The following is a 19,078-nucleotide window of genomic DNA, read 5'->3' as shown; positions in this document are numbered from 1 at the left end:
CTAACTGTATGGTTGTACCCATTAACTAACCATCTTCATCCTGCCAAATCATTTTTAATGAACTTCACTCTAATCGAGAGCTTACTCGTAATTAAGATAAAGATGCTTACCTCAATTTGCTGAACTTCCCTGAGAGACCCTTGGGTGTCTAAAATTTACCCCCTAAATTACTCCCTTTTTAGATTAGGTCCACCAGAATAATCAATTTTAATTTATAGAGTCATGCTAGGGAGAGGACTGAGATATCTGTGCAGGTCGTGTCATCCTTGACCTCAAGAGATATGTCAGTAGATACGGAAAGACAGACAAATTTCTTTTTCTTTCTTTTTTTACAGACAGGGTCTCACTTTGTCACTGAGGCTGGAGTGCAGTGGTGCAATATCGGTTCACTACAGCCTTGGTCTTTTGGGTGTAAGTGATCCTCCTGCTTCAATCTCCCAAGTAGCTGGGACTACAGGTGCATGCAACCATATCTGGCTAATTTTTGTGTTTTTTGTAGAGACAGAGTTTTGCTATGTTGCCCAGGCTGGTCCCAACCCCTGAGCTCAAGTGATTCACCTGCCTTGGCTTCCCAAATTGTTGGGATTACAAGTGTGAGCCACCACACCTGGCCAGACAGACACATTTCTAATGAAAGAAAAATCATTCCAGGAGTCAGGCTGGGGAAGGCTTCGGTGCTGAGTGGGTTCCAGGTTGCACGCAAGCCCAGGATGGGCCTGCTGGAAGGGCATCTTGATGGGGATTTGAAGGGTTCGAGGGAAGGTGTTGGAGCTTTTTGAAAACACACCTGGCACATCTGCCAGGCCTGTGAGAAAGCAAGAAGAAGTGCCCGGTGGGGGAGAGAAGGGGACCAAGGGCAGAAAGATCTGCTGGATGGGAATGGAGAAAGGAAATGATGCCCCGGTGGGATTGACTGGAGTCCACAGGGTGGTTGGATCATGTGAGAGGCCTCGTGCCTGTTGCTGCAACATGCTGGATGCAACAACTGCAGAAGAACGATGGGGCAAATGAATGGCTCTGACAAAGACACCTCGTACACACAGCTGGGCACGAGCCATTAGTCGGGTTTACTAAACGACGCGAGAGCAAAGGGCACGGCTACTCATGTCTTGGAAAAGAGCCAAGCTCCATCCAGCAACCCCTTATGATTTTTAAACCCCCAGCTCTTATATAAAACTTTTTAATGGCCCCACCATCTATTTTCCTTAAATAAAAAATGTTGAATGTTTCTCTCACACCCGTTGGAGAGGGAAACGAGAGTTTAAATTAACTCCAAATGGTAAAAATTTAATACAGCTCCAGCTGCCTGCAGGTTTCTTCAGTTCACATCTTTCAGTGTGAGAGCTGCTCCAGCTGCTCTGTGATCTCATCTACCATTTGAAATCCAGAGTGCTACTGAGCAGCAGTTTTAAAGCACATAATGGAAATCACTTGACTTAGGGCCTCTCTGATCAGCAGGTGAATCCATTATCTGATGATAAAACAAACCAGATAGTCCGAGTTAAGAAATCATAATTATCTATTTGAAGTCAGAAAAAGAAAAAAAAAAACCTTGGAGGGTCGGAGGATCTTTCTCTCAGTCCAATGATGTAAGCTTGGGGAAGGCTCTCTGGAGTGACTTCAAGCTTTTCCTCTGCTGTTAGAACCTTCTGCTGCCTCCATCCCTAAATTTTGGTGTCTTGAATGGGGACAAGAATCAGGGTGACAGAAATCTTGACTGACTCACCCAGGAAATGAGTTTTGAGTTCTTTGTAAAAGAACAAGGTGAGAAATGAAAACCAGTAGTTGCCTGGGAAACTTTTGGGAGAGGGTATGTCAGACTGCAGTTAGCTGGAAACACAATCTAAATGCTTAAATATTTTAAGGGACTCTAATGTGGACACAAACCTGCCACTGAACCCATTCCAGGACTATTGAATGCAGAACTTCCTGGAAAGCAAAGTGTTCTTAGTCCTGCAATAAGAGTGCATAGTTCCTCAGCTGCTTCCAGGGCCTGTGTGCTCCTGATTTTTGATAGGCCACAGGTGATTCAGGTTGTCCCTGGGGCCAGAGCTTCGTAGACAAGAATGCCCAAGCCAAACAAAGAACTGCATCAAATATGTTATGGCTCCCCTGTGGCTCTCAAAACTTTTGCTAGTAAAATATTGCCCTTGACCGTAACCATCCCACTTGGCACAAATTTTAGATGGGAAAAGTAATGGGTTCAATGGAATAAAATGAGGTAGGGTGGGAGTAGCAAGTATCTGTGGCCTTTAAGATGAAGAGACATTCAGTATTGCAAAGCAGATGAACGATCTTCACACTCCTCAATGATGTGAAAAGCTGGGTTTTTTTTGTTTTGTTTTGTTTTTTTAAATTGCCACTGGATTTCTCAACTGGGTTTTTAAAAGTAAGCTCTAAAAGGTGTTTACTCTAAAGCCAAATTGGCCAAAATATACCAGCGGAGAGCTCTTGGGCATACTACTTCCTTTATGCCAATTAGAATTCTTTTTAGGTGCCAGAATAATCATCCTAGTAACCTCAAGTTGTGTAACTCCCCCAATTCTTCAAGGCCTGTTCTTAAATCTCACTTTCTTGATGAAAATGGCTGTGATAGCCTTCAATTCACGCTGATTCTTCCCACCGTTGGGCCCCTAGAGTACACAGTGGCCACACAGTTTAATCCTCAATGACAGATTACCGTGCAATAATATTTTCTGATTATGTCTAGTGTTTGCTATGCTTTGTCCACTGCAGGGTGAGCTCCTTGAGGCTGCGACAATGTTTTCTATAAGCTTGCATTGCATGTAGCAGAGCGCCCAGAGCGCCTAGTCACTGGGCCTCAATAAATACCCAGTGACTGATGGAAACACAGTGCTGTCTGGTTCCTTAAGAAAGTATCTTCTCTAGTTAAAATGAAAAAAATAAAATCAAACTATCATTCCACCCAGCAATCCCATTGCTGGGTATATACTCAAAGGAAAGGAAATTGTTCTACCCAAAAGACACACACATTTGTATGTTCATTGCTGCATTATTCACAATAACAAAGACATGGAATCAACCTAGATGCTCATCAATGGTGGATCAGATAAAATGTGGTACATAGACACCATGGAATACTTCACAACCACAAAAAAGAATGAAATCATGTCCTTTGCAGCAACATGGACACAGCTGGAGGCCATGATCCTAAACAAATAAACTTAGGAACAGAAAACCAAATACTGCATGTTCTCACTTGTAAGTGGATGCTAAGCATTGGGTACCAGTGGACATAAAGATGGGGGTAATAGACACTAGGGATTACCAGCAGGGAGAGAAAGGGAAGGAGGAGAGGGCTGAAAAACTACCATTAGGGATTATGCTCACTACCTGGATGACAGGATCATTCGTATCTCAAACTGCAGTGTCACACAACATACTCATGTAATAAACCTGCATGTGTACTCCCTGAATCTAAAATAAAAGTTGAAATTACACGAGAAAAAAGTAAAATAGTTAAAAGGAATTATTTTTTAAACTGAGTAAATTGACCAGTGTTGGTTTAGTTTATATTCTTGTCATCAAGCATATCAGTTTAAACTTGACAGAATTAAAAATATGTATTTTTTTTTAAAAAAAGAAAAGAACACATCTTCGCAGGAGTAATGCCATTGATGCTCAGTCCCCTCTCTGCTGGAGCAACCCAGAACCTCCCGCATCTGTCTCTATGGCAGTCAACTCTGTGTTCTCCTGTCTGGGACTTGATCCTTCACTGAACAGAAAATTCAGCCTTCGGGAATATGAAACAGCCATTGCTGAGAATTCTGGGAATTCCTTTTAAAGAAAATGACAAAATCCATGCTTGTGGGGTAGGTGTTTAAAGGTAATTTTGGAGACTCTGGAGTCCCGTAACAAAGAAGAATCTGGGCCTTAAATCTGGCTTGAAAATAAGTGTGCCAAGAATAAAGTGGTAGGGCGGAACAAACTGCATTAGCCCATTTGTTAGTTGTTAGCCTGGATTGAATTAATGGAGGCTTAGACAAAACTGTGTCATTAGATTCACCTTGTCAATGATGAGAATTCGGAATTGTGTAAAAACTCGACGTGTATTTCTCCTTGCAATATGGACTTGCAGCTTGGTTGCCCGCCATAGCCAGAAGTCTGTCTTGATTTTCTCTGTCCCTTTAATGGTTTCTGTGTCCCTTTCCTCCTTCCACAGGTGGAAAATAAAATCCCACATAACAGTTATGCTTTGGGAAAGCTGAAATAACATATATGGCAACTGAACAGTTATAAGGGAAAAGCACATCATGAATTTAATTCCATTTCCAGATGTAAAATGTCATAAAGAATTTTTTTTCCATTCTTGGCAAAATAACAGGAATTTTCGAGACCATTTTATTTAGCTGAGTGTATGCACATTCATAAGTAGGGTATCAGAGTCTTCAACGTGGAGTGTGCTATAAATGCGATGTGTTATAGCTTTACTGAGATTAAACTACCCAAAGGCCCCACATTCAGCTAGGAGGTGCATGACCCTCATTGAAAGGGTGGGGAACTGTGTCTGACTAATGGTAGAACTTGGTGTGTTTTCAAAGCAACGACTCTGGCCCATATGGGGAGGTTTCTGACCAGTGTAATTATTCTCTAGTGACTGCAGACATTGGAATTGTCGTCTGTTTCAAAGAGCAGATCATTTGGTCATTCCACACATTTTTCATTTTGACTTCTCTTTTTCTTTTAGCCTCTTTGTATGAGACTTAGGGTCTTTGTAGAAACACCTGGGTAGGAGCTGAAAAAGCCTAGCTGGGAGTAGGGCCCAACTGGCCATTCCTCTGACTTATGTAATTCAACTAAATCATACAGTTAGAGCTTTGAGAAGGATAAGTACTTAAAACACACACACACACCGTATTCCAAGAAGCCAAGGACATTTTAGAGAAGGGCTATAAAAATAACCAAAGGGTAGGAATAAGTCAGTTTGGTAAAAGTCTCCATGGCATGTGCTATCATTCTGATAACTAAAGAAATAACTCCTCTACTGGAAAATTAGCTGTTCAGGCAGATTAACGGATGCGTCCACCTGAAGGGTGACTCCCACTGTGGCCTTTTACGAGCAGGAAAGGGCTCCTTTACAACTCAGCTCCTGCTTTGTATAAATTATTGGAGTGCAGGACATGGGAGAACTTTTGGGTAATAAAAAGAAAAATAGAATTTGAGAAAGCCGATCAGTTTTCTTGAGAACTGGTAGAAGACTGCTAATGTACTCGTAGATTCTGTTCTTAAAACTTTCTTGTATTTTTCAAGGGAAGATACAGACTTTTTATTCATGTTTCTATTTCTGTATAACCAACTAACACTGCCATATAATTAAATGATTTAAAATGGAACCTACCACCGTCACTCTCCAATTGGTCTGTTTATTGAGTTGGTGTTACTAAAAATGAGAGATCACATCAAAGCAAAATAGGGAATGGCAGAAGGCGAAAACCACTTTTATTTAGAAAAAAATGCAAGCAATTTCAATTGATCCTGATTTCTCTCTCTTGGAAGCTTGTGTTAAAGGTACTTTGTCGTAAATAAATTGGTTGTTGCTTTTGCGTTGAAATGTGTCAGTTGAGGAGAGCTGTCATTTACCATGACTTAGTTTTCAGATCTGCAGGCTTTGAGCTGTAATACAGATATATCAACTCTAAGAAATAAATGAAAACTGTCACCAGTGTCAGCAGCAGAAACTGGGGGTCCATCCCACACAAATTATGGACATCTGTATTCCTAATTGGCATTCTTTAGGGCCATGCCAGCAGAATAGCAGTGCCACTAGAGTCTGACAGCCTTAGAAAAGACGAGTTATCAGGTCTAGGTGACAGGAGATGATGAGGCATAGAAGTTCCTTTGTATGGAATACTCTCCGTATGTTTGCTAATATAATGCTGGCGATTTTCAGTTTCAGGCACCTCCAAATGGCACCTTTTATCCATATTACATTTGCTTCTTTTAAAGCAGATTGGTTGATCTTAGGTGAGTAAGTGGTATTGATGGTTATATGATCAGAAGACCCTTGGCAGAGATGCATACAAATAGTTAACAAGGTAATGGTAAGAAATGTTGACCTTGATTTGTTTAGCTAAGATGTAAAGATTTTTGAAGGTCAAAGGTGTCCTTGTGTAGTGTTTTGGAGTCTAACTGTGCCTGACCCTCTAACATTAAGCTGCTGTGGCCTGCAGTTTTGAAGAGTGAAGCAAACCAGGGGGAAAACGAGAAGGGGGAGAGAACAGGAAATGGAATGAGGTGTTTCAGGAAGTTGTCAGGGGTTGACTGATTGATTCCAGATGAGAAGGGTCAGCCTTTGTGACCCAGGAAATACTCACTAGGGGAAAGAAGTTGGCTTGTGGAAGGGGAAGGCCTGGGAGTAAGATGATGTTGGAATGCGCATTCCACTTCCTTTGGTCCTAAAACATTCAGAAATCTTAACTTCTCCAAATAGACGAATATCAGCGTTGTCATTGTTCATCAGTAAACAGTGAAGGAACTTAAATTTGAAGTTTTGACTGTACCAAATCTATCTTCACCTGTATAATGTAGTTCATTCTTCCAGAAGTAAAGCAAATGTATGTACAAGTCAGTATTTAAGTGTGTGTCTCTATGTATAGAAACAACCACCAAACAGGTCTGGTTTCCTGTTGTGGAGTTGATGAATTAAATCCATCACATTTTGAAAATTCAGTTGAATTGGCAGGCTCTTCCAGCTACCTCACCATCTAAGATATTTGGAATATTAAAACCTGGAACTTGCCTCATATCTATACGTACACATGCACACGCACATACATTTGGACATAATTTAAAATCTTGTAATAAATTTTACAGACACTGACATAATTCAGGTTAATTCCCTAGCTGTCATGAGAGGCCAGCGTGAGCCAGCAAGTGATTAAAATTTATTTCTATTGTTAATAGAAAATAATGAAGTGCATCTGAACCATCAGGGTATGTCATTTGGGAAATGTTCACTTTGGAACTAAGTCTCACTCCACCCAAATGGACAATGATGAAATCAGCTGGCTCGCGAAAGCCCCATATTTTGTGGCAGGAATGCGTGGGGAGTATTAATGGACAGTATGACAAGGAGCTTGTGGAGTGAATTAAAGCAGCCTCAGAGAGAAGGCTCTTTACCTCCATGTAATCCTCAGACAGGGCCCAGGTTCCCCTTAGTGTGCGTAGGACAGCTCATTAAGAATTAATGCCCATGGCTGGGTGCAGTGGCTCATGCCTGTAATTGCAGCACTTTGGGAGGCTGAGGCAGGAGGATCACTTGAGGTAAGGAGTTCTAGACCAGCCTGGCCAACATGGTAAAACCCAAAAAATACAAAAATTAGCTGAGTGTGGTGGCGGGTGCCTGTAACCTCAGCCACTCAGGAGGCTGAGGCAGGAGAATCACTTGAACCTGGGAGGCAGAGGTTGTGGTGAGCTGAGATCAGGCCACTGCACTGCACTGCACTGCACTGCACTTCAGCCTGGGTGATAGAGCAAGACTCTGTCTCAAAAAAAAAAGAAAAAAAAGGAAGAATTAAAGCCCAAAGCACCCTCTCTTTGTTTTCTGCTTTGTTTTTTCCAGAGATGACAGTTATGTCTTTGAAAATGCATTCACACACACAATTTATAAGAGTGGTTTGATTCTTTCTTCTCTCTCTTCTCCTATTGTTTTTGGGTGGTAGGCAATACAATCTTCATGTTCATCTTAACCTTGTGACCATGAGGCTCTGCCTCTCCCTTTGACTGTGACATGACCTTGTGTTTTGCTGAGATCACTTTGATAAGAACATGAGCACTTACAGGGAATGATAGATGCCGCCATCTTAATGTTTGCCGCTGTGATAGGAACTTTCTGGAAGGAATTTCCCCAGATTCTAACATGTTAACATGGACACAACTGAAAACAGACACAGCGCTAGACAGGCTGTACCCCTGAATTGTGAGCAATTATATTGATAATTTTCTGAATGACAACTGAGGTTCCTTTAAGTTTATTCTTTGAATCTCTGGGCCCTGTCACATATTAGAAGCACAGTGAATTATCTGTTGGGTTGGATGACTGACACTTATTCACGTAAAATTTTGCATGTGTTACCACCATGTTCAAGATGTGAGACTATATGAGATGATTTGTGGACTCATGGGTTTTAGGGATTTTCCCAAACCTATTACGCTAAAAATGTAACTTAAAAAGATGTCATCAAAAAACTCTTTAGGGCAATGAAAAAATCAGAAGAGTATTCCTTTGCTGGTGGTGGGGGTAGGATGGACTGGGAGGGAACACAAGATAACTTTTTGGGAAGATGGAAATAGTCTACTTCTTGATCACAGTGTAAACTGAACAGCTAAGATTTGTGCATTTCAATGTATGTAAATTTTACCTACAAAAAAACCCAAACCTGTGATTATTATCATTGTTGAGCAGGGGGTTGGGAGTGGGTGGTGGTGAACAGTAGTTCCCCTGCCCACTTTTGAGGCTTCACTTTCTGTGGTTTCAGTTACCCAAGGTACAGTACAATAAGACATTTTGAGAGAAAAAGAGAGAAGCCACATTTACATACTTTTATTTCAATATCTTTTTATAATTGTTCTATTTCAGATATTATTGTCATTAATGTCTTACTGTGCCTAATTTATAAATTACACTTTATCATAGGTATGTATAGGAAAAAGCATAATATAGGGTTTGATATTCTCTGAGGTTTCAGACATCCACTGGGGTCTTAGAGCATAGACCTGCTGGATAAGGGTTCTACTGTAGCTCAGATGAGAATGGCGATATTTTGACAATTTTTGAAGTTGGATGGTAAGTACTGGGGATTCATTATGCTATCCTGTTTCTTTTGTTTGCTTGACATTATTCATAATAAAAGGTTTTTAAAATGCTGCCTCATTCCTTCATATTCAGAGGTAAGGTAGGACTGGGCGCTGTGGCTCACTTCTGTAATCCCAGCACTTTGGGCGGCCGAGGCAGGTGGATCAGTTGAGGTCAGGAGTTCAAGACCAGCCTGGCCAACATGGTGAAATCCTGTCTCTACTAAAAATACAAAAATGAGCTGGGCATGGTGGCAGGCACCTGTAATCCCAGCTACTTGGGAAGCTGAGGCAGAAGAATTGCTTGAACCCTGGAGGTGGAGGTTGCAGTAAGCTAAGATGGTGCCACTGCACTGTAGTCTGTACAACAAAGTGAGACTCTATCTCAAAAAAAAAAAAAAAAAATTACGGCAGGATCAAGTCCCCTGCCCTCCATTTAATAAATAAGGAAGGACAGTTACAAGTAGAATATCAACTGTTTTATTTTGGGAGTAGACAGGAAGAGTCATTTTTAAACACGACTCTTCATTTTGTACCTATTTAGTGCCCTTCCTCAAAAGGTCTACACGTGTTTGCGAGTACATATATAATAAGTTCTTTTTTTTTTTCTCAATAATAATGGCCATGCATAACTGATGTGAGCTGAGAAGTAGACCCATGTCTAGGGTGGTTCATCTTCTGAGTCAAGTGATTCTGTGGGAGCTCCATCCAGGTCCACTCCCTTCTGCTATGCTTGGCCAGCCTTTGCTGATATCGACCTCTTTGAGCTTCTCCCCCACCCCTGATCTGCAGTACATATGCTGGAGCTCGATTCGATACCAGTCTTTGTGCTACTTATTTCCTGTGTTAACTATGATTCTCCAGCCAGAAAATAAACTCTTTTAGGTTAGGGACCATGCCTTGTAACTGTTGGTACCTATTTCCTATCTGCCTTTTCCTAGGACGTCCCCCAGAGCTTAGACCACGGGAGAACCTCTGTGTGTGAATAATGTCATCTGTCTTAGGGTCTGGTCAAGCCCAGCATGGGCAAGGCAGTTAGGACGCGAACTCATCCCAGTTTGGTACACACCAAGCACTATGCTGAATCCTTTATATGTATTACAGGTTGAGTATTCCTTATCCAAAATGCTTTCATCTAGAAGTGCTTCTGATTTGGGGTTTTGGAATATTTGCATTCTGTACTTACTGGTTGAGCATCCCTAATCTGAAAAATCCAAAATCCAAAATGATCCAATGAACATTTCCTTTGAGCATCATGTCAGTGCTCAAAAAGGTTTAGATTTTGGAGAATCTTGGATTTCAGATTCTTGGACTAGGGATGTGTGCCTGTATCTCATTATACCTCATTTCAGCACTGTGAGATACACATTGTTATTTATATCTTACAGATAAGAAAAACTGAGATTAGAAAAGGTTAAGTAATTTGATCATGGTTGCAAGTTAGGGGACAGAAGCCTGGGATTTGAATTCAGCTCTCCCTGACTCCAAACTCACGTTCTGCCACTGTTCCACACCACCTCTCCCCTCGCCTTCATTAGATGCTACACATCATGTATTTTCAACACTGAATTATGGCAACCTTATCTTCTCAGCAAAAGTTGAGGCATCACTGCCACCACTCTCTACTGGGCAGCAACACCACAGACAATTCACCAGCCAGCATCCCAATGCTGGGCATGATGTCAGGACCCGTCTGAAGTACAAGAACCGACTCCCGAGCTTGGAGAAGTGACTTTCCAGCTGTTGTGTAGATCTCAGCTTCCACATGGCACACCAGCTTTCTGTGGTGGAGGCTCCACTGGCAGTGGCGGTCCAGGTCTTTTGATAGAGAACCAGGTTTCTGGAACCAGCAGACAGATGGTCGTTTTCTCCACTTCATCACATGGGTGTGCTTTGAGCAAAGGTTCTTGACAATGCATGGATGAAGGGCAGCCACTTTTTCTGTAAAGTTTTGATATAATTACAGGGGGAGAAAACTCGGTTGAGTCCCAAGTTCTGTCCCATCTCCCCTTTGCCAAATGGAAGTGTGGCAAAACAGAATTTTGGTGCATTTGCTACTTCATGTGAAACTAATTCCACTGCACTCCCTTTCTCCTTTTTACTTTAAATATGCAGGTTGTGTTGTCAACAACGGTGAACGTGGATGGACACGTCTTGGCTGTTTCTGACAACATGTTTGTTCATAACAACTCCAAGCATGGACGGAGAGCAAGAAGACTAGATCCATCGGAAGGTAGGGCTGCCTGCGCTCAGCATAGTAGACACACGAAATTCTCCACCAATTTCCTTGTCCGAACTTCAAATTTATGTCTCGGAGTCAGAGCAGAGAAAGTACACAGAACCATGTGGGTTTTTTTTTTTTTTTTTTTTTTAACGAAGTTGTAAACACGAACTGCAGCCTGCTCCACTGTAAGGCCCACACGTCTACCAGCCTGTGCCAAGTCCTCATGCCTCCCACTCTCTTCCATTCTGTTCTGTGTTTTCCCTTTTGCGAGACGGGCATTTCAGGCCAATGTAGGCCTATGACATCTTAGTTAAACAGGAACATTGCAGTACCAGACATGTATGAATAAGTGTCAGATGTGCCCTTAAACAGATTGTAGGCAAAACAAAACAATGTTCGGAATGAAACTGACACTAATTGATTTTTGTTTGCTTGGACAAGAAGAAATCATGGTCTGTTCTGGGTAGTTTTCCAAGTGCATTAAAGTAATTAGAAATACCGGTAACTGTTAAACTTCAAGTCGTCCAAAAACTTAAAGTATATTGATGAAGATAACTGACAAATCTAAGTAAATTCCATTTAGTTTTTCCCCTTCCTTCTGCACTCCCCAACTCACTGGTATAGAAAGACCTTATAATACAGAATGTTGGTCAAATTAGGCTACTATTCTAGTGTGATGTTTTGTTATATACTACCACCCAACCCCCACCTCCCACTCTAACTCAGCCCTGAAAATGTATCTTGTATCATTGTAAACAGGAATTAATGAACTGAAAGAAAATGATTGAATCAGTAAAGAATTTGGAGTGGTGTTAATTCTCCCACAGTGGGCACTGAAAGGGGAGAAGAAAATCCCAGAGTTCAGGACTAGGAACCCATCCAGTTTCTTTTGACTGATTGGATGTGATTGACTGGCTGTTCAAAGGGGGCTCATGTTTTTGGAGTCCTGCCAAAGTTCTCCTCTACCTTTGACCCTGTCAACTTTGGAAATGGAGTGATGGATCGACTTTAGTTATGGCCTGAAAACCATATTGGGTTCCTGTTGGGTTATAAAGTCCAGAGGCCTGGAGCATATGGAAGAAGTGGGGAAAATCCTTCGAAAAAGTTAGTAGAGTGATTAGAAATTGTCTCTTGATAGAGCTGAAAAAAGCCTTCAACTATGATAGATTTTGCTTTCTCCCCCTCTCTCTCTCTCTGGCCCATTAACAGGCCTTGTAAATCTTAACATCTTAGGGCAGAGGAGGTGGGGAGAGAAAGGGGATTTACACATTTCCAGTGTGATCAACTTATAAAAATATGGGCAAAAACAACAGAGTTTTTCAAACACCCTTTGCACAATTACCTAAGTGTTTTACTTTTTCATACATAATGGTCAACTCGTTAGGCTTTAATGACTCGGTGAAAACCAACAGCCAATTAGGGAATGATGGCAAGTCAACAAATCTCAGCTTGAACTTCTTGGAATGACCAGCAGCTTTCAAAAGCAGCCCATCCCCAAAATTATAAGTTTCAACCAAACACGGATGTCCAGCCCTTTGAATGCAAGGACTTTTTTATTTGTGGTGTGTCCAATCCTTTGAAGGCAAAGATTCTTTTTCTTATCTGTGGTGGGAGATATCACAAAAATTATACATGGACCTTTTTTGTTTGTTTTTCAGCTCATCAGTTATCGTTAGCATTACTGTATTTTATATGTGGCCCAAGACAATTCTTCTTCTTCCAATGTGGGCCTGGGAAGCCAAAAAGTTGGACACTCATGAAAGAACAAACCTGACTTTTTCTTTCCCGTCTTCTTAGCTACCCCCTGCATCAAAGCCATTAGCCCGAGTGAAGGCTGGACCACAGGAGGAGCCATGGTCATCATCATTGGGGACAACTTCTTTGATGGTCTCCAAGTGGTGTTTGGGACCATGCTTGTATGGAGCGAGGTAGGCAGAGGCATCAGGCTTACTCTGATTTCCTTTCGCCGAAAGATTGTTTTGATCTGGGAAACTAGTCAGTCCTAGAGCATCAGCAGCACAAACACCAAGGGTAAAAAAACATAGAAGTCATAGTAAATCAGGCATGGGATTCTTAAGAAGATAAGTATCCACTGCAGTATTATTAGTAATGGTGAAAACTTGGAAATCTAGAATTGTAAAGTGATGGAATATCACTCCACCGTTAAAAAATGTTTTGAAAAAAATCGAATGATACAGGAAAAAGGATATGCTCACACTGCAATACTAAGCATAAAAAAGATAAGGACAATAGTGCCTATGGATGTAAACTCTAGTTATATAACACACATTTATAGAAAGGTACTGGAAACATACCAGATGTTAATATTGATTGTCTTTATGATGTTAATTTTTAACAAATATTTTTCTGTGATTTCAAAATGTTCTAAATTGGATGTGTTTGACTTTCGTCATCATATAACACATTACAAAAAGATAAGTGACAGTGCTAAGTTGGGGTTGGAACTTGCCAGATCAATATTTGAAATCACAAGCAGGATAGGAGTTCAGTAGAGGAAAGGATTCCAGGGATGAGGGTGGGGTTGGCCGCAGGAGGTGGGAGGGACTTAGGCTGGGCTTGTAGGAAATAAACGACTTACACTGGTTGAGTTGAGAGGAAATTCCAAGGTGGGGGTCAGAGAGAGAGAGAGAGAGAGACAGAGACACACACACACACAGAGAGAGGGACAGACAGACAGAGACAGACACACACAGAGAGACAGACAGAGACAGGACAGGGATGTTCAGAGTGCATTTGGAGCTAGGAGTACTCCAGTTAGAGTAGAGCAGAGAGAAAGAAGCCCCTGGGGAGCAATAGTGGGAGATGCTGTACACCTTATGTCCTTGGTGATGGCTTGTCTAATGGTTATTTTATTTCCCTGCCTGTTCATTCCTCAGCTAATAACCCCTCATGCCATCAGAGTACAGACTCCTCCCCGGCACATCCCAGGCGTGGTAGAGGTGACATTATCTTATAAATCTAAACAGTTCTGCAAAGGAGCCCCAGGAAGGTTCATTTACACAGGTAGGTGAGAAAATGATTCCAAGAGAGGCTGGCTTCTGGTTTGCCTTTGTGCTAGTTCCCAGTATCTGCACTTTATAATCGTCCTGATTTTTCTAGGTCTTTTTACTAGTGTGGAAAGAGTGAGCTGAGTGATAGATGTCGAATGGTGATGTGAAGGTTCACTTCTTAATTAGTGTTTTACTTAAGCAACTTCTGCATGATCTGGGAGATCACAGCAGCTCATTTCAGGAACACACCTCTACAAATTTAACTCTGTTGGAACCATGCTGGAACCATCTTTTATCCACATGGTCAGATTAAAAAATAGACAGTTATTGGCTATAACTATATTTTTTGAAAAGATTCAAGAGAGTTGCCTAGTGATGTTGGAGAGCAATTCAAAGTATTTTAAAACTTTAAGAAGGTAAAAATCATATATTAGTCAATATTTGTTTAATTTCTACTTTGTATCAACTGCTTTTTCTAAGCGAAGGGTATGGATGACACGTAAGACATGATCCCTTCCCCATTTGGAAGTTTAGAAACTTTTGAAGGAGACAACGGTATATTGCAGAGAACAGCTGGTGAATTCATAAATTTGAAATGTTTGGTATTTCTGATGAATGGAATATGAGTTTTAGAAAGAGAGAGCTTAGTGTGGACAAGAGTAATGGGGTGAGGTGCCAAGGAAGAGATGGAAATTGAAGGCCATATTTATGGACAGGGAGAATTTGGATGGGCAAAGAGAGAAAGGGAGAATGTTCTCACTATGGGAATCCCATAGGCAAAGGCCACAGGGTGAGGTGAGCACATTCCTACAGTACCAAAAGCTTGTCTGACAGCTGTGGCAATGCATTTTGTACTTACACTAGAACTTATCCTACATGTGCTAGGCATGTGTATTAGTCCGTTTTCATGCTGCTAATAAAGACATACCTGAGACTGGGTAATTTTTAAAGAAAAAGAGGTTCAATGGACTCATAGTTCCACGTGGCTGGGAAGGCCTCACAATCATGGCGGAAGGCAAAAGGCACATCTTACATGGCGACAGACGAGTGAATGAGAATCAACTGAAGGGAAACCCACTATAAAATCATCAGATCTCATGAGATTTATTCACTACCAGGAGAACAGTATGGGGGAAACTGCCCTCATGATTCAACTATCTCCCACTGGGTCCCTCTCACAATACATGGGAATTATGGGAGCTACAATTCAACATGAGATTTGGGTGGGGACACAGTCAAACCATATCAGCATGGGAAGGAAAGAAAGCATAAAACAGCTTAAAAACCTTATGTAGTACCTAGAGTAGTCAAATTCATAGAGATGGAAAGTCAAATGGTGGGCACCAAGGGTTAAGGGAGGGGAAATTGTGGATTTGTTTAATGGGTCCAGAGATTCAGTTTTGCAAGACAAAAAGAGTTCTGGATATGGATGGTGATGATGGTTGTACAACAATGTGAACTACTTAGCCCAACTGAGCTGCACACTTAAAAATGATTAAGATGGTAAATTGTATGTTATGTGTATTTTACCACATTTTTTTAAAGTTAAAAAAAAAGGAGCGTGGTAAGGGAGTTTAGACTTGACTTGTCAGAAAATAAGAAGGCATTGAGGGTTTCTGTGCAAGGAGTAACTCAAAGGTATTGTCTTCAAAAAAAGGAATGGTGTTGATATAAAGACTGAGTTAATTGTGGAACAACCAGAAGCAGGAAGATCAATGAGGTATTATACTTTGACAGAGAAAATAAAGAGTATAGAGAAAGAAATATATAAACCAAGAAAATATAGCAGGCATATTATAAATTTTTAATAATATTACTTTAGAAATAGTATAGTCTCGCATTTGCACTCTGATTCCTACTCTTGTTAAAGTGTCAATGTCTGGCTAGCTATCAATTAGGAGTAGATGGAAAGAGGTAATTTTTAGGTCTATTTATTTAAAATTTAGCCTTTGAATTTTCTGTCCTGAGATAAGCACATCTCAGGTGTTATTTTCTGTGGATCTATGGGAGATTCTATTGCAGTCACAATAAAAAAGTTACTGTTCCAGCTCCAAAGGGATATAGTTCATTCATTCATTCAAACTAGTATTTATGACCTGCCTGCCATGGGCTGGCCCAGCTGTAAGCTCTGGGGTATAGAAGGGAGGAAGGTAAAGTCCCCCATCTTCATAAAGCTTGTATTATAGAAGGGAAGACAGACAAGAAAGAAAATAAGTGATATAATTTCAGATAGTAAGAAGTAAGGTAAGGAGAGTGAGGGAGGGTTGGGCAGGCTGGTTAGGGAGGCCTCTCTGAGGAGGGGACATGGAGCAAAGACCTGAATCCCAGGATGGGGCCAGCTGTGGAGATTCATCCCCCCGTCTCTCCTTCTTCCTCTGTCCTCCTCTCCTCTCCTCTCCATCCACATTCCCTCCTCCATCACAGGAGCTCCCTGGGGCTGGGTTTTCTGTTTGGTTCACTGGTGTTCACTGGAGCAGTGCCTGGCAGCCCATGAATCTGGGGATGGGGGAGGGGGTTGTCCCAAGTAGAGGATACAGCAAGATTACAAGTGGGAGGGGGCCTGGTGCTGTTGGGGAAGAGCAAGAATGCCGGTGTGGCTGGAGTGGAGTCAGTGGGGAAGAGAGTGATGGGAGATGAGGTTGGAAAGTCAGGCAGGGCAAGGAATTTGGATGGGAAGACGTGGAAGATGCTGAGCAGAGGAGCAACCAGCATCTAGACAGGATTTAAAGCCACAAGACCGGATAAGATCACCATGATAGGGTGGAGAAGTCCAAATATGGTGCCTTGGGAACACCAGCATGCACGATTAAAGATGACAGGAGGAAACTGGGAAGGATCCTGAGAAGAAGTGGTCAGGGTAAGGGGAAACCAGGAGCATGGGCTGTCCCTGAAGTCAGCTGGAGGGTGGGTCTTGTTCCAGGACACTGTTTGCATGTAGAGCTTCTGGTATCTCTAGTGTTTCAAAGACACCCCTGGACGTGGGTGATGGAGCTGGCCTACAAGGAGATGGGTAGGTATCATAACAAGCACACTGTAGCCAATCCTTAGCTCTCTATTGAAGTAAAGAACAATCTCAATCAGTAGGGCCATTGATGTAGACATTTGGAACCAGGTGTTGTTTACGTGTGTGTGCGTGTGTAAAAGAGGTCCTCACCCTTGGCCACACTTTAAATTATCAGTGTCTAGGTCAAACCCCAGACCAATTAGATATGGATTTCTGAAGATAGAAGTGTCACCTATTTATTTACTCAACAAACACGTGCTCTAAACGCACAAAATCAATAATACCGGTACACCTCTATCAGCTTACAGTTCTAGAATTGGAGATGACAAAAGTAAAAAAAAAAAAAAAAAAAGGGAGATGGCTACCGTTACATTATAATAATTAGATTCAGCCCCTAAAATAAAAAAAGGATTATAGGTACACTATGCAAGGAGTGACTAGCTTTGGGGAATCAGGGAAGGCTTCCCAGAGGAGGTAGCAATAGCTGACATTTTTGAAGGAAAGTAGGAATTTGCCAGACAGAATGAGGAGGCTGTGGTTGACAGATCTTGGAAACACAGTACCTAGCAAAAGAGGAGCCCATACACCTGTGAAAATAACAGATGTTATGTTACATGTAAATTCAAATAATTTTAGAGATTAAGGGACTATGAAGATCATCTAGTCAAAGTCCTTCTTTTGCAGAAGAGAAATCTGAAACCTAAGCAGAAGTCATTTGCTAGTAATTGCCTGTTGAATTAAAGATGGCATTAGAACAAAGATTCAGGCCTCTGGCCATCCTGCCTGGGGTCTTTCTGATGCTCCTTTAGCAAGTCGTATCAGGAAATATCTCTGCTTCTTCATGTGCTGAGACATTAACGACTTTTGCATGAAGTGTATATTTATTGAGCAATGCACGCTGTGCTCAACATTGAGCTCTACGCTCAGGCTACTGGAGAGAAGTCAAACCAGTGTCTCCCACCTTCCTGACATTACGATGCACTGACATAAACATGAACTGCTCATGCTCTGGAATTAGATACCTGGACTCATAGCGCGGCTTGCCTCCTGAATTGTTCTTGAATCTTGGGGAAGTGACTTAACCTCCTTTTCCCCCGTCTATAAAATGGGCTACCTACAGAGCTGAGGATTAAATGATACAATGCCTGGCAACTGTGGTGTGCTGGCAAAGGTTTAACAACTGGCTCTTCAGGAAGAAGGAGATTTTCTTTTTTAAAGCATGGGTTTATACCATTTACTGATTTCCACGGTCAAATACTCTCACCATGGCAGATTTCAAGCTATCACTCAAGTAGCTCACAACGTTCCTGAAAACTTCACCACCTGCCTTCACAAGCTGGTACAGCCAGGTCTCTTCATGGAAAGTACCTGGGATAGAGAGTGGATAGAATGGCCCGTATCTTATTAGTCAAAAAGTGGTTTATTATTTATATTATTCTTATTATTACCTAAATGGGAAAAGTCCCCTTGTCCCCCTCGCGGGGCATATGACGGGGCTGTGGCTCGCTGCTTCAGTGCCTCACTGTTCAAACCTCTAGGGGAGCATGCAGACGGGCAGGCTGTGGGGCTCTGACGCCATAGCAGCGTCTAGGGGTAAATGTTTACAGCTGAAGCCCCAGTGGGCGTGTGTTACAGGTGCTCTTTTAGTTTAGCCTTCCATAGGTGGCTTGTGTTACTCAGCTCAATTAGACCCCTGCCTTATCACAAGCACAGAGGGCTTTCATATTACAGGGTTCTTGCTTTGGTGTACCAGAAGAATTGGATCACACCTGGGCTTGGAGAATGAGTGCAAGGTTTTATTGAGGGGAGGTAGCTCTCAGCAGATGGGGGAGCCAGAAGGGAGATGGTTTTCCCTGGGCCTCTTGGCAGCCCAGGTTCTCCTCCAACTGCCCCAGCCACATTCTGTGTTGTTCTTCCGGTCAGTGGCCTGCCGGTGGCTGTCGGTGCCTTCCTCTCAATGTCCAGCCACCCAGGTGTTCCTCCGCTGATGTGTGTCTGCCTTCCAGGGTCTTGGGGATTTTATAG

General features: G+C 42.0%; 1 protein-coding gene across 7 annotated transcripts in view; it reads left to right on the top strand.

The window, feature by feature from the left end:
- EBF2 (EBF transcription factor 2) overlaps positions 1-19,078 on the top strand; it is a 203,659-nt gene that overhangs the window by 144,527 nt on the left and 40,054 nt on the right. For 4 of the 7 annotated variants that reach the window (XM_032143490.1, XM_032143494.2, XM_032143496.2 and 1 more), the window contains 3 exons: positions 10,930-11,047; positions 12,836-12,966; positions 13,936-14,062. In XM_032143490.1, coding sequence (XP_031999381.1) covers positions 10,930-11,047; positions 12,836-12,966; positions 13,936-14,062 — 376 coding nt within the window. Of the gene's footprint in view, positions 1-10,929; positions 11,072-12,835; positions 12,967-13,935; positions 14,063-19,078 lie in introns of all 7 variants that reach the window. The other 3 variants (XM_032143495.2, XM_032143492.2, XM_032143489.2) reach the window with 1 other exon arrangement.

Source organism: Hylobates moloch, unplaced genomic scaffold (genome assembly GCF_009828535.3).
Source record: "Hylobates moloch isolate HMO894 unplaced genomic scaffold, HMol_V3 SCAFFOLD_22, whole genome shotgun sequence".
Taxonomy (NCBI): domain Eukaryota; kingdom Metazoa; phylum Chordata; class Mammalia; order Primates; family Hylobatidae; genus Hylobates; species Hylobates moloch.
Note: the sequence above shows the minus strand (reverse complement) of the source record. Positions and strands in the feature narration are given on the sequence as shown.